A 26914-nucleotide genomic window follows, 5' to 3' on the forward strand; every position below is an offset into this window, starting at 1 on the left:
TTTTTCATTTATTAGAAAGAGCACGAGTGGGGAGGCATAGAGAGAGAAGCAGACTTCCCACTGAGCAGGGAGCCCAACGTGGGGCTCGATCCCAGGACCCTAGGATCATGACCTGAGCTAAAGGCAGACACTTAACCGATTGAGCCATCCAGGCACCCCTGTTCAGTTTTCTTTTTAATAATCAGTGCTGCCATTTGTTGAGGGCCTGCCTTGTGCCAGGTACTATACATTATCCCCTTTAATCTCGACAATTTTTTTTTTTTAAAGATTTTATTTATTTATTTGAGGCAGAGAGAATGAGAGAGACAGAGAACACATGAGGGGGGGGAGGGTCAGAGGGAGAAGCAGGCTCCCTGCCGAGCAGGGAGCCCGATGCGGGACTCGATCCAGGGACTCCAGGATCATGACCTGAGCCGAAGGCAGTCGCTTAACCAACTGAGCCACCCAGGCGCCCGAATCTCGACAATTTTTTGATACAGCATAATGGTGCTCCCCATTTCATAAGTACAGAGACCGATGCTCAGAGGTTAGCTAATCATCTCCCTACAAAGCCCTTGTTTGCTTTTCTAGGCCACTTCACTATCAGATAAAACTCCTGTATGATATCTCTCCCATGTCACCAAAGCTATTCAGAGGAGTGGAGTATCTAGGAACCAGTTGTCTTTCCTTGTTAGGAAGACCTGTTTTCTGTGTAGACCCCCTAGACCAAGCCTGTCCTCCTTTTGCCGGCAGGTATTTCCCAGCCACTTTACACAGCAGCGGACCAAAGAAACAAACTGTGAGAGTGATCGGGAGAGGGGCAGTAAGCAGGCCTGCAGCCCATGCTCTTCACAGTCCACCAGCAGTGGCATTTGCACAGACTTCTGGGACTTATTGGTAAAACTGGACAACATGAATGTCAGTCGGAAAGGCAAGAACTCCGTGAAGTCAGTGCCAGTGAGCGCTGGTGGTGAGGGGGAAACCTCCCCATACAGCCTCGAGGCCTCTCCACTGGGGCAGCTCATGAACATGTTGTCACACCCAGTCATCCGCCGGAGCTCTCTCTTAACTGAGAAACTCCTCAGACTCCTTTCTCTCATCTCAATTGCTCTCCCAGAAAACAAAGTGTCGGAAGCACAGGCTAATTCTGGCAGCAGTGCTTCCTCCACCACTGTTGCCACCTCAACCACATCTACCACCACTACCACTGCCGCCTCCAGCACGCCCACTCCCCCTGCTGCAACCACCCCTGTCACTTCTGCTCCAGCTCTGGTCGCTGCCACGGCTATATCCACCATTGCCGTAGCTGCTTCGACCACGGTGACTACCCCCACGACTGCTACCACTACTGTTTCAAGTAAGTGTGGATGTAGGCTGGGAGCTTTGGGGTATGGACACCCACCTCACCCTCCACTCCCCCATCCAGGTATTCCTCCCTAAATAATAGCAGTCGGCTTGGTTTGTGTTTGCAAGAGCCAAATGTGTTCATTCTTGCCCTCCTCAGTCCCAGTTCTCTCTCTCCATCCTTCTCCTCCCCACACTCATCCACCCACCCACACAGACACTCGTGAAGACCAGCAGGCATTCACTGAATGTGGCTTCCCTAGGCTAAGCACCAAAAGGAGGAGAGAGAGAAAGTCCCTGTCTTCAAAGAACTCCCAGCCTTTCTAGCCTAGTTGAGGGACCCAGTCTTAGGAAAAAGTTTGAGAGCAGGCAGGATACCATGTGAATCAGGGTAGACTAGCCAGGCTATCCTAAGAAGTAAATGGAACGAGCCCTATAGCGGACTAGTAAGATTTACTTGAAAAAAACGTTTTGAAGAGGGGCCTCTGATGGTAGGGAAACAGTTGAGAAATGTTTGAGATTGTCACTTTAGAAGGTACAGTCATGAGAGTCCTTGACATCCCAAGTCATTTGGATTTGGCTTTGGTAGGTGGCTTTTCATTTGCACTACTTTCCCACATTGAAGCCCTGGACAGTTTAGTCATTGTTTGGTTTTGGCATGTGAGTTTTAGAGGCTTACAGTGTTCCATCTGATTCCTCAAAGCTTCTGCAGCTACTAAGGCCAGCAAATCTCCAGCAAAGTTGGGTGATGGGGGCAGCAGCAGTGCAGACTTTAAGATGGTATCCTCTGGCCTTACTGAAAACCAGCTACAGCTCTCTGTGGAGGTGAGTCCCAAGTTCTTCAGAATTCCCAAGATTGGGGGAGAAAAGGTAGATAGGAGTAGATAAAGTTATAGTTCTCAAGTTGAGGCTTACCCCTTTTCTCTTCTTTTTTCCCAGGTGCTGACATCCCACTCTTGTTCTGAAGAAGGTCTAGAGGATGCAGCCAATGTGTTACTGCAGCTCTCTCGGGGGGACCCTGCGACCCGGGACACTGTTCTCAAGCTGCTACTGAATGGAGCTCGCCATCTGGGTTATACTCTTTGTAAACAGATAGGTAATAACGGGAGTGAAGCATCTTGTCTTTCTGAAACCTTCCACTGAGGGATCACCTCTTTATGGAAGCCTTCCCTGAATCTCCAGGTTGAATCAGACTCCTCTGTGCTTCTGTAGCACAGCCCCTGTGTCTCCTCTGTTGCAACACTGATAATACTGGGTTGTCATCTGTTTTCTTCTGCTCAGTTGTTCATGGAGAGCGAGGCTGGGCTTCTCTCTACATTGCCAGTGCCTGGCACATGCCTTGTAATCAGTGCTTAGTAAAGGAAAATGAGCACATGTAGGACCAGCAGTACTCCCTTGCTTCTGCATTCTGGGCACTTATAAGAGCCCTACGATGAGCCTGCTGAGGCAGCTTCACTACCTCAGAGATGCACCTGCACTTCACTTAGGCTCAAGAATTGGGAGTCCAAATGGTAGGTACCCTCTGCCTTTGTGCAGTTGTAAGGGTACAGAAGTTCTAAAAACACTTGCAAATGTCTAGTTTCAGTCTTCCTTCCTGTTGTTACCAAGAAGAAAACTAAAACCCAGGGTGATAAAGTGATTGAATTGAGGAGTAGAGCCAGATTTTCTTTCAGCATAGAGAGTCTTGCTCTCTCCCACTCCTATCCCAGTCATGGATCTCCCTAGATCTCAGCTACCTGCGTAATTATCTCCTTCTCACAAATGTGCCTAGAGCTGAGGTGATAAGGGTATTGGTTAGACTGTATGAACCAGGGTATTCTTTGTAACATGAGAACTATAAGGTTCTTCCAGAAGGAATTTGGCCAGTCTCTGACTTTCCTTGACTCCGACCATTCAACACTCGTGGGCCAGGCAGTGTCCCACCTACTCTACTGCAGTTATCTCCTAATTCTCAAAACTGCCTTGTGAGGTTAGGCAGTATTAGTCTCATTATTAAGATAGGTAAGTGAACTGGGAGAGGGGTTAAGCAATTTGCCTGAGATCGCCTCAGAAACCGATAATTTTCCCCTCTGCACTGAGCTGCATTTTGTGTAGATTCAACAGATTGCTGAAGCGGGGTAGATTGGTAGTCTCTGGATGGTTGATCCATGAACACACATAGTAAGGTGAACAGCAAAATTCCTGCTCACTCCAGATTCTCTGCAGCTGAGCAAAGAAGACAGGCTGTGCAGGTTTCTTGGAAAGGTTTGGCTTTCAGCTGCTTCACTAGGGGAGTCTCTGAACACTTGCTGGCTCCTCTCCCTGACCAGGTACCCTTCTGGCTGAGTTACGGGAATACAACCTAGAACAGCAGCGAAGAGCCCAGTGTGAGACCCTCTCTCCTGATGGCCTGCCTGAGGAGCAGCCACAGACCACCAAGCTAAAAGGCAAAATGCAGAGCAGGTGGGTGGTTGCCACCCATTTGGCTATGGGGCTGGAATCTGGGGTATTCTAAAAGGTGGCTGTTGCTGGTTTCCTGGTTGTTGGTGGTGGGTTTTTGTTTGCTTTCTTTTCCCCTCTCTGGGAAGATTTTCTTATCTGTCCTATACATACTTGACCTTATTTTGTCCTTTGGGATTTCCTTCTGAGAGTCTTTAACCCTCTGGTTGACACCAAAAAGCCCTGCTCGCTCTGGGTGTTTATGCTTTGATGCTGTCAGTATACGCAAGCCACCTCTACACTATCCAGGTTTGACATGGCTGAGAATGTGGTAATTGTGGCATCTCAGAAGCGACCTCTGGGTGGCCGGGAGCTCCAGCTGCCTTCTATGTCCATGTTGACATCCAAGACGTCTACCCAGAAGTTCTTCTTGAGAGTACTGCAGGTCATCATCCAGCTCCGGGACGACACACGCCGAGCTAACAAGAAAGCCAAGCAGACAGGCAGGCTAGGTATGAAACTGGAGTGTCCAGTTGAGGGGCAGGGTTGGTGGTGGCAAACTCAAAGAGTTCCTGGAGGGCGGGACTTAATGTCATGTCTCCATCCTGCTTAACCTTTCCAAAAAAGGAAGTGATGATCCTTTCCTAGGCTGTTGATGGCTGCGTTCTGTATCTCACTCAAGGTGCCTGTATAGGAAATTCATTAGGGCAAGTGAGAATTAAGGGGGAGTGGAAATCCGGCAAAGAAATTGGGGGCAGATTTTTTGTTGAACAAGATTTAAGGCACTGAGTGTGTCTCCTTTCTGCTTCTTTGATCACTCCTGACTAAAACATTGCAGCCATGTTGCCTCAGCTGTGGCCTGCCAAATCCTACCTCTTTCCTCCTGTCCCACAGAACCGTCTCCACCTGCCACTATCCATCTGCCTAGCGCCATGTCCCCTGCCCTTACTTGTAATGGTAGCTCTTAGTGCCTGGTGAAGAGCACTCTGAAGCTGCCTGAGTTAAAGGTCAAAGACTTCAGCAAGATGCCCTGTGGCAGCCCAGGAGATGGGAGAGAGAATATTGGGCATTCCCTCTTTCTACTTTTTATATCTTGCCTTCTTTTTTCTTTCTCCCAGGTTCTTCCGGTTTAGGCTCAGCTAGCAGCATCCAGGCAGCTGTTCGGCAGCTGGAGGCTGAGGCTGATGCCATTATACAAATGGTACGTGAGGGTCAAAGGGCGCGGAGACAGCAACAAGCAGCAACGGTTAGCATGATGCCTGTGGCCCCTCATTCATTTGTCTCTCTCCCCTGCCCCACCACATCATCAGTGGGGTTTCACTGCCCTTACCTTGTATGCTTTTGCATTAAGTTTGCTGTATTATGAATGCTTCTGGACAACAGGGTTACTTTCTGTTGGTGTTTTCTCTACTGTTTGTTCATTGTTTTGGACTGATATGATTTAAAGCTTGGCCATCATACCCCACTCCCAGCTATCCAGTCCAGTCAACAGTGGCGCTTTTGCAAACTGCATAATGCTTAGTGTCTGGGTTCTGAGGGGGTGTGGGATGAAGATTTTTCAGTCTCATGGAATAATGCAAGTACATCAGGAATCCTGCCCTTGAAATTCCCCAAGCTTGGTATACATCCCACGCAGCCTCTTCTAGGCAGTGGCTGGTCCATCTACCCTGGCCTCTGCTTCTGTTCTCCATACTTTCTCGGCACCTTGGCACCTAGGCACTCAGGCACTTTTAGGAAGAAACCTTCAGGTTCCTAGATAGCCAACTCATTGTTGGGATCCCAGCACAGAGTGGCTTCGGGAAAAGCCTGGCATCTTGTATGTATGCTGTGGCGCACTCTCATTGTTTTCCTGTCCTTGCAACATGCAAGTCACCTTCCCAAGATCCGGGAAATAAAGGTATCCTGAGGCCTGGTTTTTCTTTGCATATGATTACTATTACACAGTATGGTTTCATTGAGCATGCTGAGAACATCATAGAATTTGAGGGCTGTGACTCCCAACAGGGCAGAAAGGGAAAACAACTATTATTCTGGAGTATTTTCTGCCCCATCTTTCCCATACCCAAAAGGACAGATGTTGGCTTTGTGAATAATCCCACCCATCAAAGGTTGTCCCTTATTTCCCCTTTTCTAAGCAAACAGAAACAGCCAAATCTACAGTCTGCTTACCTGATTTTTTTATGTATGTGTATATGTATGTAATCTGTCCCTAGAAGAAGCCTTCCAAGTCTGTATCCAGAAGGCTGGTGTCTGACTAGACATAGGTCTGAAGTAGAGTGGAGACAATGCAGGCATCCAGGGAGCTTTTTGGAGAAGTTTGCTAGCTCAGGGTGGAGGACAGCAAAGGAGGTGGAAGGACCATTCTTTTGTTCGAGAAAGCTACAGAGTTTTTTGACCAGATAAAGGAAGCTTTATCTTTCCAAGCGTTCCAAGCTTATGATGCGCGAGAATGGGTAGAGCCAGCCTCTAGCCTGTCCCTGAGGAAAGCAGAGTTGCACCCTTTTATGTGACTTTGTCTCCCTTTTATCCAGTCGGAGTCAAGCCAGTCGGAAGCCTCTGTCCGGAGGGAGGAGTCACCCATGGATGTAGACCAGCCATCTCCCAGTGCTCAGGATACTCAGTCCATTGGTCAGTACTACTTCCTATTTCCAGTGCAGCAAAAGAGAGAGCCAGTCTTCATGGAATGTCTGCTGGATCCCCTGCTCTCTACATACATAAGCTTAGTGTTTTCCAGTTTGTTGCAGTGAACACTGGTTTTTGTAAATGTTAATACACTAACTGTCACCACCTCACCCTTTCTGGAGATGCGTAGCATACGCTATAATTCCTAAAGAAACTGAGATGAGATGGTGTTAGACATGGAGATAGCGTATGTTTGAGTTGTGGCTCTCCTGTTTTCTGGCTCTGGGACCTGAAGCAAACCTCTCTTAGCTTCAGTTTCCTTGTTTAAAATAGGGGTGTTAATAGTTAGGAATGAACAAGTTAACACACACACACACACACAGCACTTAAAGCAGAACCTGGCACCCAGTGGATGCTATTAGTAGCAGCATTTCTCAAAGTTAATTGTATGTAGAATACTTTCTGATGCCCTCTTAACACATTTCTGTGGAATAGTGCTGGCATAGGACATCCATTTTTGAAATACATTAAATCATTTAATAATCCACAGGTTCTCTGAGAGTTAATGAGGCAGTGGGTAAACCAGCACTGTCTGGTAGAACTTTAGTAGTCACTAGCCACGTGTGGCTATTGAGCACTTAAAATGTGGTTATTGCAGCTGAGGAACCAAAGTTTTTATTGTATTAATTGTATTTGATTTAAATTTAAATGTCATCCAGTGTAGGACTAGAGCTTGCTTTCAGGTGTTGCTCAGTATTACTTAGTAGCCAGCGGGCCAGTCTACTTGATCTCGCATTGGACATAGGCCAGTGATTAATGGCCTGCACATTGGTCTGGGAAAAAGCTAAATGAAAGAAAAACCTCAAAGACTTTTTGTCTCTCCTTTGTGTGACCTATAGGCTCAGATGGAACCCCACAAGGGGAGAAGGAGGAGAGGCCACCTGAGTTACCCCTGCTCAGTGAGCAGCTGAGCTTGGACGAGCTATGGGACATGCTGGGAGAGTGTCTAAAGGAACTGGAGGAATCCCATGACCAGCATGCGGTGCTAGGTGAGTTGTGGCCTTTGGGCCAAGGTCCCAACCCACTGATCTGCTCTGAGGCCCTTTCTGCCCGCTTAATTTTCTTCCTTCCAGATCATCCCTCTCTCTCAGTGTCTCTGTAATGAGAATTCAAAGGAGAGGTGTTTTTTCTCTCACTTCAGTATCAGAAAAAAAGATTTGTCCTCTCTTTTAGTAGCTGGTATCTTTTTACTTCTTAGACCAGGGGAATCTATAACCGGTTGCCTATTCCTTTTTTTTTTTTTTTTTAAGTTTCAAGGAAGCTCAGACTTCCTCTGTGGCTTTATTTTTCTTTGCTACCATTATATTTCTCCTATAAGTTTTCATTATTTCTTCTTCTATATTGTGCTTCTGTAATTTGATTATGAAGGAGAAGAGGTTTGTATGTTGAAGTTTCTAAAGTAAAATATCACTTCCCTGTCATTCCTACCCCCAGTGCTACAGCCTGCTGTCGAGGCCTTCTTTCTGGTCCATGCCACAGAGCGGGAGAGCAAGCCTCCTGTTAGAGACACCCGTGAGAGCCAGCTGGCACACATCAAGGACGAACCTCCTCCACTCTCCCCTGCCCCCTTAACCCCAGCTACTCCTTCCTCCCTTGACCCATTCTTCTCCAGGGAGCCCTCATCTATGCACATCTCCTCAAGCCTGCCCCCTGACACACAGAAGTTCCTTCGCTTTGCAGGTACAGGAAACTCTCAGGCCCCCAATAAAGAAGGCTTCATTTTTTATAGGGTCATTTCATACACTTTATCCTTAGGTGTTTCATGGGGGAGAGGGGTGAGAGAGAGAGAGTGTGTGTGTGTGTGTGTGTGGCGGGGGAGGGGGACGAAGGGGAGGGAGAGAGGGAGAGAATGAAGCTAGTGATGCAGGGACTGGGTCTGAAAGCCCTTTTGTGCCACACTGTCTTTATTCCCTGAAACACAAAGAGAGTTGCTGTCTGGTTGGCGGTCATGTAGTCTTCTGGGAGCCAAGATGTGCTGATTCTTGCTGTCCTTTCTCTCCTCAGAGACTCACCGCACTGTGTTAAACCAGATCCTACGGCAGTCCACCACCCACCTCGCTGATGGACCTTTTGCTGTCCTGGTAGACTACATTCGTGTCCTCGACTTTGATGTCAAGCGCAAGTATGTGTCCTGGAGGCTGTGGGATGGGAACTTTTCAAATGGTATCTCTCCTCCCAGAAAGGAGCCAAAATTCCTCCTGAAGGAGTGTTTTCAGAGAAAAGAAGTTTCCCTTGGTGGCAGCCCTTGGAATGGTGCTGGATGGGAGGGAGGAGGTTCATCTGTGCCACTGACAGTCATTATACCTAAATACTCCCTGGCCTTCTCCATTCTTCATCAGAGAAATGCAAGCCTTTGTTCAATCACATGACTTCTAAAGTTCTATTCCATTCTTTGGGGTCATGCAGGAGGTGCGGGTAGCCATAGTACACTTATAGCAGGACTCCGGCAGCGGGGGCGCCACAGCACTCCTGTCATCCCTACTCTTCTTTTCTGTGCACCTACGCATACTACCTACTTGTTGCAGATATTCTGTGTAACGATCTCTGTGGGCCTTTATTCGGTAGAGATGGGAAAATTTAGAGTTGGTAATGAATGACCTGCTTCTCCCAACTACTGGGCACCTTCAGGTTCACCTGGGGAACAGATGTTTGGAAGATGGGAGAAGCATCATTGTAGGTCTTCATCCTAATCAAGCTAACAGAAGTTTACTCTGCCACCCCCAATCCTATTTTCCTTCCTTCCCTACCTCCCAAGATATTTCCGCCAAGAGCTGGAACGTTTGGATGAGGGACTCCGGAAAGAAGACATGGCTGTGCATGTCCGCCGTGATCATGTGTTTGAAGACTCCTATCGTGAACTGCACCGGAAATCCCCTGAAGAAATGAAGAATCGATTGTAAGAGCCCAGAACAGAGAAAAGACAGGATGGGAGGGTGGAGGACTGTCCTACGTGGTAGTGAAGGCTTACTCCAGTGCCAGATGTGCAGGGGAACTCCAGAGGAATTCCAAATAGGAACCTGGTATAGATAATCTCACTGAGCTATCTCCTGTCTCCTCGGCCTGGTCTCATGACACTGGTCTTCTACTGGCTAGCTGGCCCTTGGGCTGAGCTACCCACAATTCCCAGAGAGAAGAGTCCTCGGCATTTACAAAGATAGACCTGATGGCTTCGCAGAGAGCTTTCTCTTATTATACTAGGAATAGGAAGCCTGCTGAGCAAATGCTGTCCTGGCTTGGGGGGGACCACACTTGCATGAGTGGCCCCTCACCAAATCGATAATCACTCACTGGTGATCCTGAAGCCACCTAGAGGAGATCAGCAGTTTGTGATACTAAATGTCATGGAAGCTAGTGAGATGATAGACCTCTTGGAGTAGTTTGATGCTCCTGAGCTCAGGAACTTGATTCCTCCTCTCCCTTGTGGCATTGGCTCACCATCCATGTTATCACATAGGAAGTCAGGCTTCTGAGACAGACTGGGCCCTGCTCCTCCACCACCAAATCCTTACAGACATCAGGCTGAGCTCAGCCCTCTCCAATACCACTTAACAACTCCTCTCCCTGCTTTCCCTAAGTGAGGCCGTCATTTAAGCCTCTATACCTTTCCTATTGCTGTTTTCTGGAATATAGATAAGCCTTTACTGATAATTCAGGACATCTTTTCTATCGATGCTTTTTTTGTCCCAGATTCCCACCCTTCCTCTGGGCTTTCCTGGCACTCTGCATTCACCTCTATTCTCTGATCCTGCACTCCCCAGCCACTGCTTCACTCACTCGCTCGCTCACTCACTCACTCACTTGGTTCATGCTGCATAAAAGAATGGATTTATCCTGGGCTTTCTGCACATCTGTTTCTGGTCTCTTATGCAGGTATATAGTGTTTGAAGGAGAAGAAGGGCAGGATGCTGGAGGGCTCCTGCGGGAGTGGTATATGATCATCTCTCGGGAGATGTTTAACCCTATGTATGCCTTGTTCCGTACCTCACCCGGTGATCGGGTCACCTACACCATCAACCCATCTTCCCACTGCAACCCCAACCACCTCAGCTACTTCAAGTTTGTTGGACGCATTGTGGCCAAAGCTGTATATGACAACCGCCTCCTGGAGTGCTATTTTACTCGGTCCTTCTACAAACACATCTTGGGCAAGTCTGTCAGGTGAGGAATGTGGCACAGGATCCACATTCTCACTTGACAGGTCCTTTTCTTGTGTCCCACCCCCATACTTCCTCTCCTCCACCCTAACCCATGACCCTAATTGTGTTTTTCTAGATACACGGATATGGAGAGTGAAGATTACCACTTCTACCAGGGCCTGGTTTATCTGCTGGAAAATGACGTCTCCACACTAGGTTATGACCTCACCTTCAGCACTGAGGTAAGTCGAGAAATTTTGACCACAGCACATCCTAGATAGTCCAAGAAACCCATTGTGGGACTGCCCTTAAACTGGCACTGCATAAAGTCTCATGCCCCATTCCCCATCTAGCAGTGAGCAGTGGGTATTTGTATGAGACATCACAAACAGAAAAACCAGGATTTGTAAAACAATCCAGGGTGTTTCCTAGTTTCCTCCTTATTTAAAAAAAAAAAAAACTGTTCTAGTACAGTATTCTTCATTCCCAAAAGTAGTTCATTATACAGAGAAATATAAATGAAAAACAAAATTTTTTAAGGTTACTCTCCCTCCGAATTGTTTTCCATAAAGATTGTGTTGTGTCGCTACGCATGTTAACCATGCTTTTTTCCCTTTCACCATTGACCATTTCCTTACTTTCAGCCTTTAAGTGTTTTGGGGCCAAACCCTTGGCTTTTCCCTATTACAAAGTTATGCGCTCATGAGAAACAACACTTTTTTATGACCTTGCTTCGTCTTTCTGCCCAGGACATGGCAAAGAGTTCAAGTATTCCAAGGTATCTATATAAATCCCATCCTAGATCATGCCTGATAGGAATGATTGGTGTTTTGGGTGTTCTAGGTCCAAGAGTTTGGAGTCTGTGAAGTTCGTGACCTCAAACCCAATGGGGCCAACATCTTGGTAACAGAAGAGAATAAGAAGGAATATGTACACCTGGTGTGCCAGATGAGGATGACAGGTAGGGGGAATGTCCCTTAGACCCGTTATCGTTCATATGGAAGAGGTCAGGCCTCAGTCATACAGATACTGTTTTTTTTTCTCTTCCCCTGTGCCAGCCACAAGTGCTTTGCACAAAGAGTCCACAAACACCTGGCCAAAAAATATTTCCCTTCACCCACCCTCATTCAAGGGCCAGAAGCAGTGTTAGGTGAGGCAGGCAGACCATTCAGCATCCTAGTTGCAGCAGGAGCCAGATTGAGGATCCCTGACCTCTAACAGTTGTGTGAGTTTAGCTGCCACATGGCTTGTTGGTTCTCTCCCCAGGAGCCATCCGTAAACAGCTGGCAGCTTTCTTAGAAGGCTTCTATGAGATCATTCCAAAGCGCCTCATTTCTATCTTCACTGAGCAGGAGTTAGAGCTGCTCATATCAGGACTGCCCACAATCGACATTGATGATTTGAAATCCAACACTGAATACCACAAGTACCAGTCCAACTCTATTCAGGTGAGCTGCTGCTGGCATCCTTCCCCATATCCCTGAGCAGTGCTAGTTGGTATGACACCACATAAACCAGCACTCTTAGGGGGCAAGGGGATATAGGTGACAACTTACTTAGACCTCACTCTTCATCCTCTGGAACACGTTTTCAGGGGGTGTTCTTGCTCATCTTATGGAAGAACTGAAGCCCATTTCACAGAATGGACTTGCCTAAGATTCCAGATTCCATCCCACCTCACACTGGCTTCTTGTGTCCTTTCCCACAGATCCAGTGGTTCTGGAGAGCATTGCGTTCTTTCGACCAAGCTGACCGTGCCAAGTTCCTCCAGTTTGTCACAGGTACTTCCAAGGTGCCCTTGCAAGGCTTTGCTGCCCTTGAAGGCATGAATGGCATTCAGAAGTTTCAGATCCATCGAGATGACAGGTCCACAGATCGCCTGCCTTCAGCTCACACATGGTAAGAGAAGAGTTTGTTCTCCTTTTTAGCATTCAGACTGAGCTTGCATATTTGTTGCTTCTAGACCCCTAACCAAGGGCAGGAACCCCAATCTAGCCCCAGCTGTGCTAGACCTGTGGTAGCTCATAATTTGGTGGTTTTGTGGAAAAGGTGATGTTTGAGATGAGAAGCTGGCCCAGATTCACCTTAAGGCTGGGGGGGGACATTGCAAGTGAGCACTGCCGCAGGAGAGCACAGTGTACTCCAGGGCCCAGCTTGGAGCAAGGAGTTGCGGGGAACAGAAAGCTTAAAGAGGTTGATCAGCAGAAGTTGGATCACCAGTGACCCCAAATGCCTCCTGCTTGCACATTAACCCATAGGTGAGGCTGTGATGTTTTAAGGAGTGGCAGGGTCAGATTTATGTTTTAGGTGCTTGATGGACCAGTATTGGGGCCAGATGAGAGGAGAGAAGACCAGGCTAGGACAAGATTTCAAGTCTGCAAGAGAGGAGTAGGTTCCTCAGGGAGGAAAGGTCAGTGGGCACCATGGGAACACAGGGATTTGGTTATCTTTTGTCACAAACTGATCTTTCTTCTTTTCTAGTTTTAATCAGCTGGACCTGCCTGCCTACGAGAGCTTTGAGAAGCTCCGCCACATGCTACTATTGGCCATCCAGGAGTGCTCTGAAGGCTTTGGGCTGGCCTAATAAGGCCCCGCCCACCACTGTGGGGGTTTTCTACCATTGTTGGACCTGGGAATGGGGGGAAATGAAAACAAAAAAGAACCAGAAAGAAAATGTCAAAAACCAATAAATGAAATCCACCAACTCACCATGTGTGTGTCCCAGCTTCCCCATCTTCCCCAGCGCATACCCGTTCCCCCTCTCCTGCTCATTCTCTCTCCCTCTCTTCCTCACCTCCTCCTCCCTGTTCCATGCCGTCCATGATCCCCAGCCCATGTGTTAAAAAGGCATTAGCCTTTGCAGGGACCTGTTTGTCCCAACTGTTTGAACAGTGTGCTCCTCAGATTCTGTGTTCAGAAGGATTTGCTGCATTGAGACTTGAAACCTTTGGATAGGGGAAAAATTATATATATATATATTTTTTTGTTCTGTTTGCATTTCTTAATTTGTGCTTGGAATGTGTTGATGTGCACAGCTAATGATTCAATGCGAGACAAGATTGGCGTCTGTGTTGTGGAGGTTTCAAATAAAGAGCACTCTTCATAACTCACTTTTCACAACGGAGTTTTTTTCAAACTTAAAAGAAACAACTCTTGAACATATGCTAGACATCTGGAGAAAAGATGCAAATGGACTCTCCAGAAAACCATCTCTGCCACCACCACTGGTGCATCTTCCTTCTTCAAAGTCCGTTTCCCCATTGTCAGGAAAGATCAGCAGCCACCAGGAATTGAGGGGAGCCTGTTTTTTAGAATGGGATCTGCACTTGAAGGCGGTGATGGTGTTTAACAGTTTGCAGCCAAGGACAAAGCATCACCTTGCCTGAGGGGAACAAATCAGCAGGTTGTAAGAAACACTGAGAACTCAACCCAACTGACAGTTCTATTTGATGAGCCTTTCTTTATAAGGGTCTCAAGTGTAGAGCTTAGTTTAAAATTTTTATTTCATTTAATGTTTTAGTTTTTTTCTAACAAATTTCAATAAGTAATTTGACTAGCTCTCAGAACAGTCTTCCCATCCGTTTTGGTTTTGTTCCGTCATCTGCCAGTCTGTTCACAGATCAACCAGTAGTCTTGTGGTTTTTACTCCATCCAGCAGTTAAAGCTGATCCAAGGACTTTGATGGTTCCAGCTTTCAAAGAAAAAAATAAAGGTTTAGTTAGAAAAATAACCCCAAGTGATGCTTGCTTTGTGTGGTTTTTCTCATTTTCTGAGGCTCTGTTTTGTAAAGATTTTCTCCTTAACCTAATCCCCCTGCCCTTGGTCCTGATGCAAATGGCTGCTAGACATTTTCTCCCTTTTTTAAAATATTCACACTTGCCTATGCTTCATCCTGCTGACAACTGAGAAGACAGATGGACTGACCCTGTCCCTACTATTGAACTTCTAGTCAAGGGGGAAGGAGACTGAGTAGTTCTGTGACAGATGTAGGAAGGGGTCTCTAGGTTCCCGGAGCGGAAGTCCTTCACCTAGCCTGAAAGATCGGGGAAGGCTTTCCATTGTCAGGCATTCTAGTTGAATCCTAGCTGGGAGTTAAGATTAAGGAGGGGAGGGTAATCTAGGTCAAGGCAGGAGGAGTCCAGCTGATGGCACAGCTTGAGCAAAGGATGGTGGCCTGAGATGAGGCTGGGAGTCCAGCTGGGCTTTGAAATGAAAAGAATAAGAAATATGGTAGAATTGATAAATAAGCTTAAGAACGGATTCCTTGAAAAATCGAAGTAGGGAAAAAACCTAACATTTAAATTTGGGAGGTACAGGGTTTGGGAGTTGGGTGAGGAAGCTGGGCGTACAGGTGGAATAACTCTGAAGAAAACAAAAGTGAATCTAATTCAGTGGCATACTACAAAAATCTAATGTGTCCAAGCATGACTTGCCTTTGGGATATGTGTATGGTGTAATATTCATCACCTCAGTGTCAAATAAGAAAAATCCTGTCAACTGATGCAAGGCATTTGCTAACAATAATTATTATTGGTAACTTAAGACACTACCTTGATAAGGTTGCCTCAGACCAACAGCCAGCATCACACAAGAAGCATAAGGTGGCCAATTACCACTATTAACACTGTTATGCCAGTTCTAACCACTTCAGTAAAGCAGAAACTGCTAACCAAAGAGAACCAAAAGTTACTAGCACTTAAAACAGTCCAACAAGAGAACTGGTTATAATGAACAAAGTATTCACTCTTGTCGACATTTATTGTCCCAACAAGTGTGAATAAATAATACATACCATGGAATTCTGTGTAGCAGTAAAAATGTATCCCATATATCAACATGCATAATCTCAATGTAAGTATGAGACCTGTTTAAAAGTTACAAAACAATACTATATAGCATATGTACCAAGAGCATGAAAAACTACATCCATACATACCAAGAGTGAAAATCCGTGCATGAGTATGACAAAGTACTGCACAATGTTCAGGATAAGCTGTGGGAGACAAGGAGATGCAGTTTGGAAGAGGTAATCACACAGAGCTTCAACCACGTTGGTGATGTTTATTTCTTAGGCTGGGTGGTGCTAGACACGTGGGCATTCTTTATAATGCTATATATTATGATAACACGAGATATTTCATAATTTTTTGAGATAGACAATTTATTAAATTTCACAATGAATTTGAGGTAGGTAGCAGGGGAGTCAATAACAGGCCTAATTCTACATGAAGCCTGCTTGCATGACATGATTAAACATGTCTCTTTTTGCCCCCGAGTAATTCCCTCCACTGATCTGTCTGTGCGTTATGATTACCATGGGTTATCTCCTTATTGAAATAGTCCTCTTTTCTTATAATCAGGGTGACCATGTAATTATCATTCAAAGTTGGAAAAATTTAATAAAAAGGGTGCTATTAATTATGCTGGGCCACAGGGGCAAACTGGATAAACTAGAATGTATGGTTCTATATTTAGGATGTGTATCTGTCTAGGCTGGAGAAACAATCACCCCTAATAAACAAAATTCCATTGAACACTTAAACCATGTACTGACAATACTGAGAAGGCTCTGCGTGAAGGGAAGGAGGCAGGTGTTAGGAAACTACAGGGGGCAATGGGTACACAGAGACTTACCAGGCAGGTGTAGCAAGATTAAACATGTTCTCAAGTACAAGCAATAACCAGTTAGAGAATGAACAGGAAATAGATTATCTTTACAACAATAACATACCAAAGAATAACTTCAAGGAGTGTTCAGGACTCATGAAAGAAAAATGGCAAAACTCATCATTACGCATAAAAGAGGCAAATAAATGAAGAGACATACTGTGTCCATTTGCATAAAAATGCAAGTATAGCTGGCTTTGAGACTTTGGTGGACAAACTGATAACGCTAAACAAGATGGGAGTTGAAATAGACCTGACAGAATGGCCTCGGCGGTGAAAAATGAGGCGCCAAGAGCCAGTTGTGGAAAGGAATAGCTTTGTCAATGTTAAGGTCAGGAAACTTGCCTAAGTATTGGGAGGGTAAAAAATATAAATTTTGCCCTGCACTTCACACTAAATAAATTCCAAATGGATTCAAGAGTGAAAACTATGAACTGATTTTTTAAAGCACAAAATGAAAATATGGGCAAATAATAACTGATCTGGGATATGGAAAATCTAAGGCTAAAATCTACAAGGACATCATAATGGAAAATATAATGATATACTTGACTACTAAAATGTTGGCAACACCATGAACAGAATTAAAAAAAAAAGACGACAATCTAGGGGGAAAAATGTCTCTAATAGGCAATGGGTTAATCCTTAATATATATATATATATATATACATACATATATACTTTTTTAAAGATTTTATTTATTTATTTGAGAGAGAGAATGAGAGAGAGAGAGCACATGAGAGGGGGGTCAGAGGGAGAAGCAGACTCCCTGTTGAGCAGGGAGCCCGATGCGGGACTTGATCCTGGGACTCCAGGATCATGACCTGAGCCGAAGGCAGTCGCTTAACCAGCTGAGCCACCCAGGCACCCTACATATATACTTTTTAAAATATATATATATATTTTTTTAATATTTTATTTATTTACTTGGAAGAGAGAAAGAGCGAGAGCACAGAGGGAGAGGGAGAAGCAGGCTCCCCACCGAGCAGGGAGCCCAATGTGGGGCTCGATCCTAGGACCCTGGGGTCATGACCTGAGCCGAAGGCAGACGCTTAACCGACTGAGCCACTCAGGCGCCCATAAAATATATATATTTTTTAAACTTACAAATTACTAAGAAACAAACTCCCCAACAGAAAAACATGCAAGGATATGAAAATGTGATTCACAAAAGAAGAAGAAATATAAATGAGCAATAAGTATAAATGCTTACCTCTGTGATAATTATTACCTCTGTAAGAGATACATTAAAAACCCAGTGGAAACCACTTACCAAATTGAAATATATGATGGTTACCAGAGGGAAGGTGTGGGTTAAACAGGTGATGGGGATTAAGGAGTGCACATGTGATGAGCACCAGGTGACGTATGGAATTTTGAATCACTATATTGTACACCTAAAACTAACACTATGTTAACTAACAAATTAAAATAAAAACTTCAAGTGTGTGTGTGTGTGTGTGAACACAGGTGGGAGAGAATGTGAAGAAATGGGCACTGTTATACAGTGCTGAGAAACTGGCACCGCCTTTCTGATGTGTAGTTTTGTAATGTCTACTGAGAAAGAGAAAAGCAGGCCCTGACTTCTGGGAGCCGGCCTGGCATTCACAGTTAGGCGTTGGTGTTCTTCTGTTGAACATAAACAATTTCACAGAATATCAACATCAGAGAAGGCTATTCTGTAACCGTTATGGATTAAGACAAAACTGAGACCACCTCAAAATCATGTCTGAACACAGACAAAACATCAGAGACATTGTCTAAACCACCTAAATTAACTGAACATCCCCTATCCTGATTAATGAGTGACTGCTTTTTCTTTTAGCCAATTATAGCTTTAGCCTCTTTCTAGTCTGTCCTCTCTATAGAGAAGATGTGTTAACATACCAAATCATGAAATTACCCCCAGCATTCAATCTAGAGTAAAACTTCACTTTGAAATGTTCCCAAATCACTTAACAAGCCCAAATCCTAGGATACCTTTTTCTCTTACTGCGATACCCCACAGTCCCCCATGCTGTGTGTTCCCCCTCACTGCCAACTTTCTTTACTCGGGGCAGGTTCATGCTCCTGACCTTGGGCTGCTGGGGTACTGACACTATGAAGAACTTTAAACTATACACAGTAAGGTGCCAACTGGCATGTATCCTATATTCCTGTTAATGCTTTTTAATATTTATAAATTCAGATGGAAACTGCCAGCCCAAACTCTTTGGCTTGCAGACTACAACCCTGTGTATGTGTGAGGGTATGTGTGGGTGTGTGTTAATGTGAATGGTTTGGGGTGGACATATCTTCTCCAGGTCCCACAGTCTCCACCATCCTTATTATATCTTCCTGCTTTGTTCACTGAACAAACACTTATTGAGCATGTACTGTGTGTCAGGCTAGGGCTGCAGCAGTGAACACATCAGACGTAAATTCCTGCCACCATGAAGCTGACATTCTCATGGGGGAAGGCAGACAATAAATATGTCAGGGAGTGAGTGACATATTTTCTTTTCTGAAGAAAAATACACATAAAAAGAGAGTTGAGGGGGAGGCTATTTTAACTGGGGTGGTCAGATGAAGGCCTCTCTGAAGAGATGATGTTTACGCTTAGAAGATCTGCTTGGAAGAATCGAGGGTATAAGCCATCAGAGGATCTCAAGGACTCGTGTTCCAGGCAGACGGAACAGCTAGCATAGAGGCTCCCAAGTAGGAATTCGCATGGCGTCCGAAAGGAGGACCAGGGTGGTTCTAGAGAGGTAGGTGATGGGAAGTGTCCTAGGTGCTGAGGTCAGAGAGATAGACAGGAGTCAGATCCCAGGCTTCTACTCTGAGTAAGGGGGGAACTACCCAAGGGCACTGCACAGAAGAGATGTGAAGCAGACCTCCCTACCGCTCGCCAAGAGCAGGTGGGAGGGGCCGGCGTGGAGGCCGGGGAAGCCTCAGCAGGCTGCCGAGGCCCTCTCCCCGCAGTTCACGAGTTACCGGCGGGGACTCTGAAAAGAGTCCTTAATAGGTTTATTGTAGGCTTGGGTGAAACGAAGCATTGTTAAAGGGCAAGGGGGACTGAGGGCCTAAGGTGAGCCAGAGCCTCCTCTGGATGATGATGACGATGGCGATGACGATTTCCTTGTCTGTTTTTCACCGTGGGCGCGTATTTCTACAACTGAAAATAAATAGCCTAGTTCTAGTGGGCACGCCCTGCTCCCTCCCCTCCCCGACGCCATCCTTAGGAACTAGGGGCGCCCCACCCTGCCCGGCACGCCCCACCGCAGGGAAGCGTCGCCCGGCTCGTCTTGGTTTGCCGGGGGCTTCCCCAGTTTCAGTACCGAAAATCCCACCTCCCCGGCCAACCAGGACAGCTGCTCACCGTCCCCAAGTGGGTCACCCTCCCCAAGCCAACTCGCTCCTTGGCCGCTGAGGGAAAAGGCTGGGAGGCAAGCCCCGCCCCAGCACTGGGCCTCCGGCCAATGGCGGAGCGGGACGTGGCACCCAGGCGCGCTCTGCCCGGCAACCCCAGGGCCCGCCCGCGACGGCTCAGCGTGAGGCCCCACCCCGGAACCGCCTCCCCACTCCCCTTCCTGAAAAGTCCGTGGGTGTGACTCTGGGTTAGTGTCACTGGACAGCTTAGGGGAGGAGGCATTGTTGCTGTGTTGGGGAGATTGTGTGCGGTCTGACTGCAAGTGATCGGATGACTGTGCGCATTGCTGATTGTGCATAACCGAATGGGCTTGTGGGGGTTAACTGTGTGTCTGTCGTTCCAGAAGTGGGGGTGTGACCGTGTGACCGCGCGCGCGTGGCCCGGATCTGGTGCCTTGAGTTAGGGTGATTGTGTTGCTAAATAACGAAAATGTAACCGAGTAAGTTTTAAAGATGTAATTGGCCTTATTAATCCATTCATGAATCGGGCAGCATCCCATCTAGCAAGTAGAGGGGGAGCTCCAAAGGGCTACAGAAAGGGAAGGGTTTTTAAAGTCAGGACCAGGAGGTCATAAACAGAAAAAGGGATTATTTGGGGTGAGGTGACATCCTTTGTGGGAAAGGGGTCTTATTCGGTGGATTACCTCATTTTCGTTTGGGGAATGGAGAGGGCCCATATGTGGCAGGTTTCTTCACTGGTGCTGACCAGAAAATTCCTGACTGGCTGGTTAAGACTACATGTCTGGGGAAGGTTGAAACTACAATTAGGTTAGGTATTAAGCCCCAGCTTGGTGACTTGGCCTAGCATAAATGACTCCATGTGGGGCTGGTGGTTTTCTTTTTAATAATTCCCCCTTTTTGGTCGGACTCTGGGCTTAATTTAGAGATGTGATCAAAATTTAAGGCATTAGCACTACTACCAGCTACCACTCTGAAGGTCTCGCTGTTTTTGTTTTTCTTTTTGTGCGGTATCCACAGGTCTTAACCTTTGTGATATTCACAAGTCATGGCTTCAGGGCCACAATCTTTAAGTCGGTCGTTCTCTTAGTTCCTTTTCTGACACTCCAGTCCTAGGGAGATCGTTTGCTTCGCGGTGAGCAGCTACCAACCCTCATTTAGAGCTCTTGAAAGAATATAATGCCTCAGGGAGATTGTTGTGATTATAATGACCAGGATAATTTCCAGTGTTTGGAATGCACTTTGGAGTGATGGTCCCCAAGACCCAAACCAATCAAAATCAAATCAAAGAAAGACCCTGCTGAAGGAGTCTCCTTTATAAGCCAAGTGCCTTGCTCCCGATCTTAGGTTAATTGTTTCAACTTCCTCAGAATTGTTAATCCAAGTTCAGCAGGTGGTGGTGGCCACAGCACAGATACGTCCTTACTCAGCTAAAAGATAGTCAGGGGCTACCTTATTATCAAGAACTACTTTGGCCAGAGAGTCTAAGGATCTTTTTTGGGCAACTATTGTCTTAGCAACAGAATCTGCAATACCTTCAAGAGTTAAGGAGGGGTTCGTGATCATGGCTTCGTTTACATTTATTCCTAGCCAGGGAAGTGGGGCCCTGGTTCAGTGAATTCTGAGTCACGAGGGGCTCCTGGGAAGTCCTTTCTAACTCAGTGATGTAAATACAGGGGAGTCGACCAATGAGGTGTCTAGTTCCTTTGGGGAAAGTTGGGAGCACCGTTAGATAACCTAAAAGGCATTGCCAGGTTATGTGCCGGCCATCTAGGCATTCATAGGCCCATAGAGAATGACACAGACAAAGACAAACCCTGTCAGGGCACAGACCATTCCTGTTAGGGTGGTCCTGTTAATAGACTCATTCACAGGGATTGCTGCACTTATTCATTCAAGCCAGTGGTCAGTCAGGTTTTCAGTGCATGTGGGAACAGAATCCCTGAGCCTGAAAGAGTCCTTCTAAATGCCTGGCAAAGGTGGGTGCTGCTGGGGCGGTCTCATTGCGGAGGGGGCAGATCTGATCTAGATAATCATGGGAATGTGGGAGTGCAAATGGACTAATATTTATGTAGGGAGTTGTGTCGAATTGGGTATGTACAGTTATAATTGGAGAGAGGTCAAAACAAGGCACTGGATGTTTTGGCCGTAAGAGTTGAACTCAGTAAGAGACTTCTAAGGGTGGGGAGCGGTCAATTGTAGTTGAAGGGACATTAAGAAGAGAAATTGGTCACAGGGAGGACGAGGGGGTCTCTAGCATCATGGATAGATTGCTATGTTGGATAACAAATCCAGCAATCTGAAAGGTTACCCCCCTCTTAGCAATGACCTAGGAAATGCAGGGGAGGGCATTATGTTTCCAGGCCAATTCCAGTAAAGGAAAGGGAATAAAGGAGAAAGGGCTTCATGGCTAAAGTATGAAATCTTGATCTGATGTCTTTTTTTACTTGTTTGTTTGCTTGTTTTTCCTTATTTTTCTTTCTTTTTGCTTTTGTTTTTGTTTTGTTTGTTTTTCCTTATTTTTCGATCTGATGTCTTGAGCAGGAGCGGTCTACCCCAATGTCAGCTACTTCTCTTCCTTGTCAGTTTGATTTGGAGGCCTCCAGTGGCTGCCCAGGATCAGCTGTCAGGTGGAGCCTTCTTTAGCTGTGAGATGCGTACCCAAGGCTCGATGCCTTCTAGCTCTGCAGCACCGTCAGTGGTCAGGAGCGCTTAGGAAGATCCCTTCCAGTAGGGCTGGATGGCTGTCTTACTCTGATGATATTTCCAGATTACCCAGTCACCAGGCTCTAGACTGTGACCAGTAGGATCCTTTGAACTGGAATATGGGAAAGCTTCTTGAACTTGTTGATAGGCTTGAGCATAAGACATTAAGGACTTACAGTAGCTTACTCGTTTGAGGTAAGGGATCAGCAGAAAGTTTGTGCCAATAGACATTGGCCTGCTGGTGCCTATCTTGTATGGAGTGAGCTGATGATTTCCAAAGGGGGTGCTACGAAGAGTCAGCAAAACCAAAGATGGTACCTAACCCAAGGGAGTCTGCTAATTTCAGCAAGTTTAGAGATTTTAAGTTTGAGGATCTCGTTAGTTCTCCCGACCTTGCCTGATGATTGAGAGTGATGCGACAGTGGTAATTCCAAGACATTTGCAAGGTTCTGTGTTAAAGCTTGTATGGTTGACCCAACGAAGTGGGTGCCTCCATCACTGGAGATCATGGAAGGTATAACCCAAGTGGAAAACGCATTAAACAGTTTCTTTGCCACTGTGAGGGCATCAGCCCTGTGGCAGGGGAACACTTCAGTCCATCTGAAAAACATACATACAGTAACAAGAACATATTGATACTTCATACTAAGTGGCTGTTGAATGACATACAGCTGCAGGTGTTCAAAGGGTCCAGAGGAAGGGAACAAAAACACTTCTTCCAAGATTGAGGACCTGACAAATCAGACATTGGTGGTAAACTGTTTTTGCAATTTTACAGAAGTCTCTCCGCTGATGTCTATTTATAATTTGAGTCATCTCAAATGCACCACAGTAGGTGAAGGAATGTAAAAGCTGAAAAATGGGGTTTGCCAGGGAGCCGGGAAGAACCAAGTAGCCATCTGGGGTTTCCCATAGCTCTGACTGTTCATTTAATTTACAAGCATTGTTTGCCCATCTTAATGTCTCTGCTTCTGACTGCTGCCATGTTGTAAGGACATCAGGATGGCAAAAGTCTGGCATGGAGAGTAGCCTGATGAGAGTCTGGCAGAAGCAGAATGGGCTGAAATTGCCTTTGCATGGGAGTCAGCCAGGGCATTCCCCTAATACTCAGGTTCAGTCCTTTTAGTATGAGCCTCCATTTTAATGACAGCAATTTCAGAAGGTAGCGAATAGCAGTAAGAAGGTTATTTACTTGCTGCCCATTTTTTTTTCCTGCCCATTTTTGATTGGGGTCCCAGAGGATGTAAGAGAACTCCTTTGTTTCCATAACATCCCCAAATCATGGACAACCCCAAAGACCTTGCTGGTCGTCAGTACAAATACTAACAGTTTGTCCTGATAACTGGCATGCTCTGGTAAGGGCACAGAGCTCTGCTCATTGGGCTGATTTCGCTTGTGGGAGGTTCCCCTTTTCAGTAGTTAATATTGGATAGTAAGAGTATAACCAGCATGGAGATTCCCTTGTTCATGTCTATAGTATGACCTGTCAACAAACAAGATTAAATCAGGGTGAGTTAAAGGGGTGTCTCATAAATCAGGCCGCAGTGTCATGAAATGGGATGTTACCACCTCACCATCATGGGGCTCTCCTTCATTGCGCAGGGGTGGTAACGTTGCAGGATGAAGGACGTTGCAGTGTTTTAAGATGTAGATGAGGTAGTGAAAGCAGAAGGTAGGAGGTTCGTCCACTTGCAGAGAAGATGGTTTAGTCAATTCAGAGTTAAGAAAACTCTGGACACAATGAGGAGTTTGTAAATAGACACTATTTTCTAGAGTTAGATCTGCTGAGGCTTCTATTAACTTTGCATCTGCGGCTATAGCCTCAAGACTGCTGGGATAGTTAACTAATTAGAATTTAAATAAAAATCTTGAAAGAAAAAAAAGAGAGACTGCTGGGATAGGCAAGCGAACCAAGTTATGTGCTATAATAAGCAATAGGCATATGTTCATTACCACGTTCTTGCGTGAGCATTCCCAGGGCTTGATTATCCATCCCTTTCTTGTACAAATAAGGAGAAAGCTTTTGAGTAGTCAAGTAGCCCTAAGGCAGGCAGTTCTTGTAGTACTTATTTTAGGCTTTTGAAGGCCTGCTCACGTTTATCTTCCCAAGGAAGGGGCTCGGGGACTGAAATGTTCGTAAGTTCCCACAGTGGAGAAGTTAACAGAGAAAAATTAGGAGCCCATGATCTGCAATTGCCAGTCAAGCCCAGAAACCCATGAAGCTGTTGCTTGTGGGCCTAGGAAATCCCCGGGTTAGTTTAATTCTTCTTGGAAACAGCTGGATTCCCCCAGCGCTTAGATTATGACCTAGGTAATGAACAGAATTTAAAGACAATTGCCATTTCTCCGTAGAGACTTTATATCCCTTTGCAGCTAACTGTTGCAGCAAATAAATGGAATCCTTTATGGACACCTCTTTGGTAATTGAGCACAGCAAGAAATCATCTACATATCGTAAAAGGCTCAATTTCCTGGGGAATTGGAAGTACTTAAATGTTGGTGGAGCACGTGGGGAGAAATAAGAAGGGACCTCAGTGAGCCCTAAGGAGGCATAACTGTCCAGGTGTATTGTTGATCGTTCCAAGTAAAGGCAAATAGATATTGGCTGTTGGGGTCTACAGGGTTGCTAAAAGATGCTGAACAAAGGTCTACAGCAGTAAGCCATTTGAGTCTGGTGGGACTTATGACAGAAAGGTGTTCAGGTTGGGACAACTGGGAAATGGGGAATAACTATCTTATTAATAGCTCTCAAATCCTGGACAAATCACCATCCCCACCCATTAGGTTTAGGGCCCCATGGGCGTGTTACAGGGGCTGGTACGGGAATGATTAGCCTCTGGGTGAGTAGGTCTTACGCTACGGGTGTGAGACCTTGTTTGGCCTCAAACTTTAATGGATATTGAGGCAATTTAGGAAGAGGCTTAGTTTTATCTATTTGAGTTTTTTAAAGATTTTATTTATTTGAGAGAGAGACAGTGAGAGAGCGAGCACAAGCAGAGGGAGTAGCAGAGGGAGAGGGAGAAGCAGACCCCCCTGAGCAGAGAGCCTGACGTGGGGCTCGATCCCAGGACCCCAGGATCATGACCTGAGCTGAAGGCAGACGCTTAACTGACTGAGCCACCCAGGCGCCCCTCTATTTGAGTTTTTATAGGCTCTGCACGTTCTATTCTCCCAGTGTCAGTATTAGAAGTAGCCCACAGATTTTGGGGTACCTCAATTAAATTAGGGGACTTTTGTTGGACTTCTTCCTCTTCTACATCAAAGACAGATTGTAAGGAATATAAAAGATCAGGTTTGAGTTGGTCAGGAAATTCCAAGGTGAGGTCTCCATTGGAGGCAAAATGTATTAGCCCTTTTAACTTAGGAGATCTCTACCTAATAGGTTGACTGAGGCTGTATCTCATATCAAAAAGGAATCTTTTTCATTGAAAGGTCGCAGAGTCATTTGTACTGGTTGGGATAGAAACTCTCTGAATTTTATTAGATACCCTCACTCTGGAAACTTCTTTATTACTTCAAGGGATTTGTCCTGTGATGGTGGGGTTTAAGGTAGAAAGCGTAGCTCTGGGGAAAAAAAGAAAGAAAGAAAGCGTAGCTCTGGTATCAACTAGAATTTGGCAAGATTTCCCATTAATTTTAATTTTAGTTCCCCCTTGGCTGTTTAAGGGGATTACTGGTAATAGTTTACCGGAGAACCCTTCAATGTCCCATCAACTGTGGGAGGGGCACATATGGGGACCCTCCTCTGGAGGTACATATAAGGGCATTTCAAGAAAAATTTGCATAGGACCTTTGAGGATAATCTCTTTTCCAGTGTCGCAGGTGATTACAGCTGAGACATCGATCCTTGAGCCAGTGTCTTGATGCTGAACCCCTAGGAGGGTGCAATTTGAGAGGCCCAGGTGCTATTTTAGGTCTCTGACTTTGGAGCTGTTGTAACTGTAAGGCTAATTGCTTGGCAGCTTATTGTTTGTGGTCTAGCTCCAGGGTTCTTCCAGAATGGTCATGAGTTCAGTCAGTCCAGTGGCCTCCCATCCTGTTTTCTGTCTTTTTATCAATCTACTAATTTCAGGAGATAATCCATTTACAAATAAAGCAGCTAGAGAAGGTTGGGTGATCTTATCTATTGTACGAAACCCCAAATGCTGTAGAAGGAGGGCTTCTAAACAGGATTTAAAGTCTTCCACAGAGTCACCTGGTTTTTATTTGCAAGTTTGTATAGTAGACCAATCAGTGTGGGCAAGGAAGACCCTATGAATGGCTTGTAAGGGTTCAGGTGCTATTTTGTGAGCTTCTTCTGGTCCCTGAGACATTGAAGATTGAGGATCTTGAATATCATCCTCGGGATTTTGCCATCTTGCTTCCTGAGTCCATTTTGGGGCTTTACCAGGTCCTACCAACCTGTGTCCAACCTGATGAGGATCTGGCAGCCTGGAGTCATAGGCCTCAATAATGACTAAAAATTCTTCAAAAAATTTGGGGGGTTCCTCCCTAGGTTTAGGAAATTCTTTAACTATGGTCCTTAGTTCAGTCTTTGACCAAGGGTAAAAGATAGCTGAGGATGTCCATCTGCCACCTCAGGTAATTTTATTTTAAAGGATAACTGTTTGATAGT

The 26914-nt window shown here is 45.7% G+C and overlaps 1 protein-coding gene and 1 long non-coding RNA gene across 19 annotated transcripts in view; one reads left to right on the top strand and one right to left on the bottom strand.

Moving 5' to 3' along the window:
• The window catches only part of HUWE1 (HECT, UBA and WWE domain containing E3 ubiquitin protein ligase 1), a 165086-nt gene extending 151417 nt beyond the window's left edge, over positions 1-13669 (top strand). For 13 of the 18 annotated variants that reach the window (XM_081808807.1, XM_081808803.1, XM_081808811.1 and 10 more), the window contains 17 exons: positions 733-1336; positions 2027-2148; positions 2263-2419; positions 3633-3765; positions 4051-4253; positions 4860-4987; positions 6273-6369; positions 7263-7412; positions 7858-8103; positions 8428-8545; positions 9179-9319; positions 10294-10581; positions 10696-10801; positions 11403-11520; positions 11826-12007; positions 12268-12458; positions 13041-13669. In XM_081808807.1, coding sequence (XP_081664933.1) covers positions 733-1336; positions 2027-2148; positions 2263-2419; positions 3633-3765; positions 4051-4253; positions 4860-4987; positions 6273-6369; positions 7263-7412; positions 7858-8103; positions 8428-8545; positions 9179-9319; positions 10294-10581; positions 10696-10801; positions 11403-11520; positions 11826-12007; positions 12268-12458; positions 13041-13143 — 3087 coding nt within the window. In that variant the 3' untranslated portion in view covers positions 13144-13669. The remainder of the gene's footprint in view (positions 1-732; positions 1337-2026; positions 2149-2262; positions 2420-3632; positions 3766-4050; positions 4254-4859; positions 4988-6272; positions 6370-7262; positions 7413-7857; positions 8104-8427; positions 8546-9178; positions 9320-10293; positions 10582-10695; positions 10802-11402; positions 11521-11825; positions 12008-12267; positions 12459-13040) is intronic. The other 5 variants (XM_081808812.1, XM_081808813.1, XM_081808821.1 and 2 more) reach the window with 3 other exon arrangements.
• LOC145717852 (uncharacterized) lies at positions 13667-19646 on the bottom strand. The gene is made up of 3 exons (XR_014141326.1): positions 19586-19646; positions 15496-19381; positions 13667-14250 (listed from the first exon to the last, which is right to left on the bottom strand). It is a non-coding gene; the product is annotated as an uncharacterized LOC145717852 (long non-coding RNA).
• Between the last annotated feature and the right edge of the window lie 7268 nt (positions 19647-26914).

This window comes from Leptonychotes weddellii, chromosome X (genome assembly GCF_054177405.1).
Source record: "Leptonychotes weddellii isolate Sample4059 chromosome X, ASM5417740v2, whole genome shotgun sequence".
Taxonomy (NCBI): Eukaryota; Metazoa; Chordata; class Mammalia; order Carnivora; family Phocidae; genus Leptonychotes; species Leptonychotes weddellii.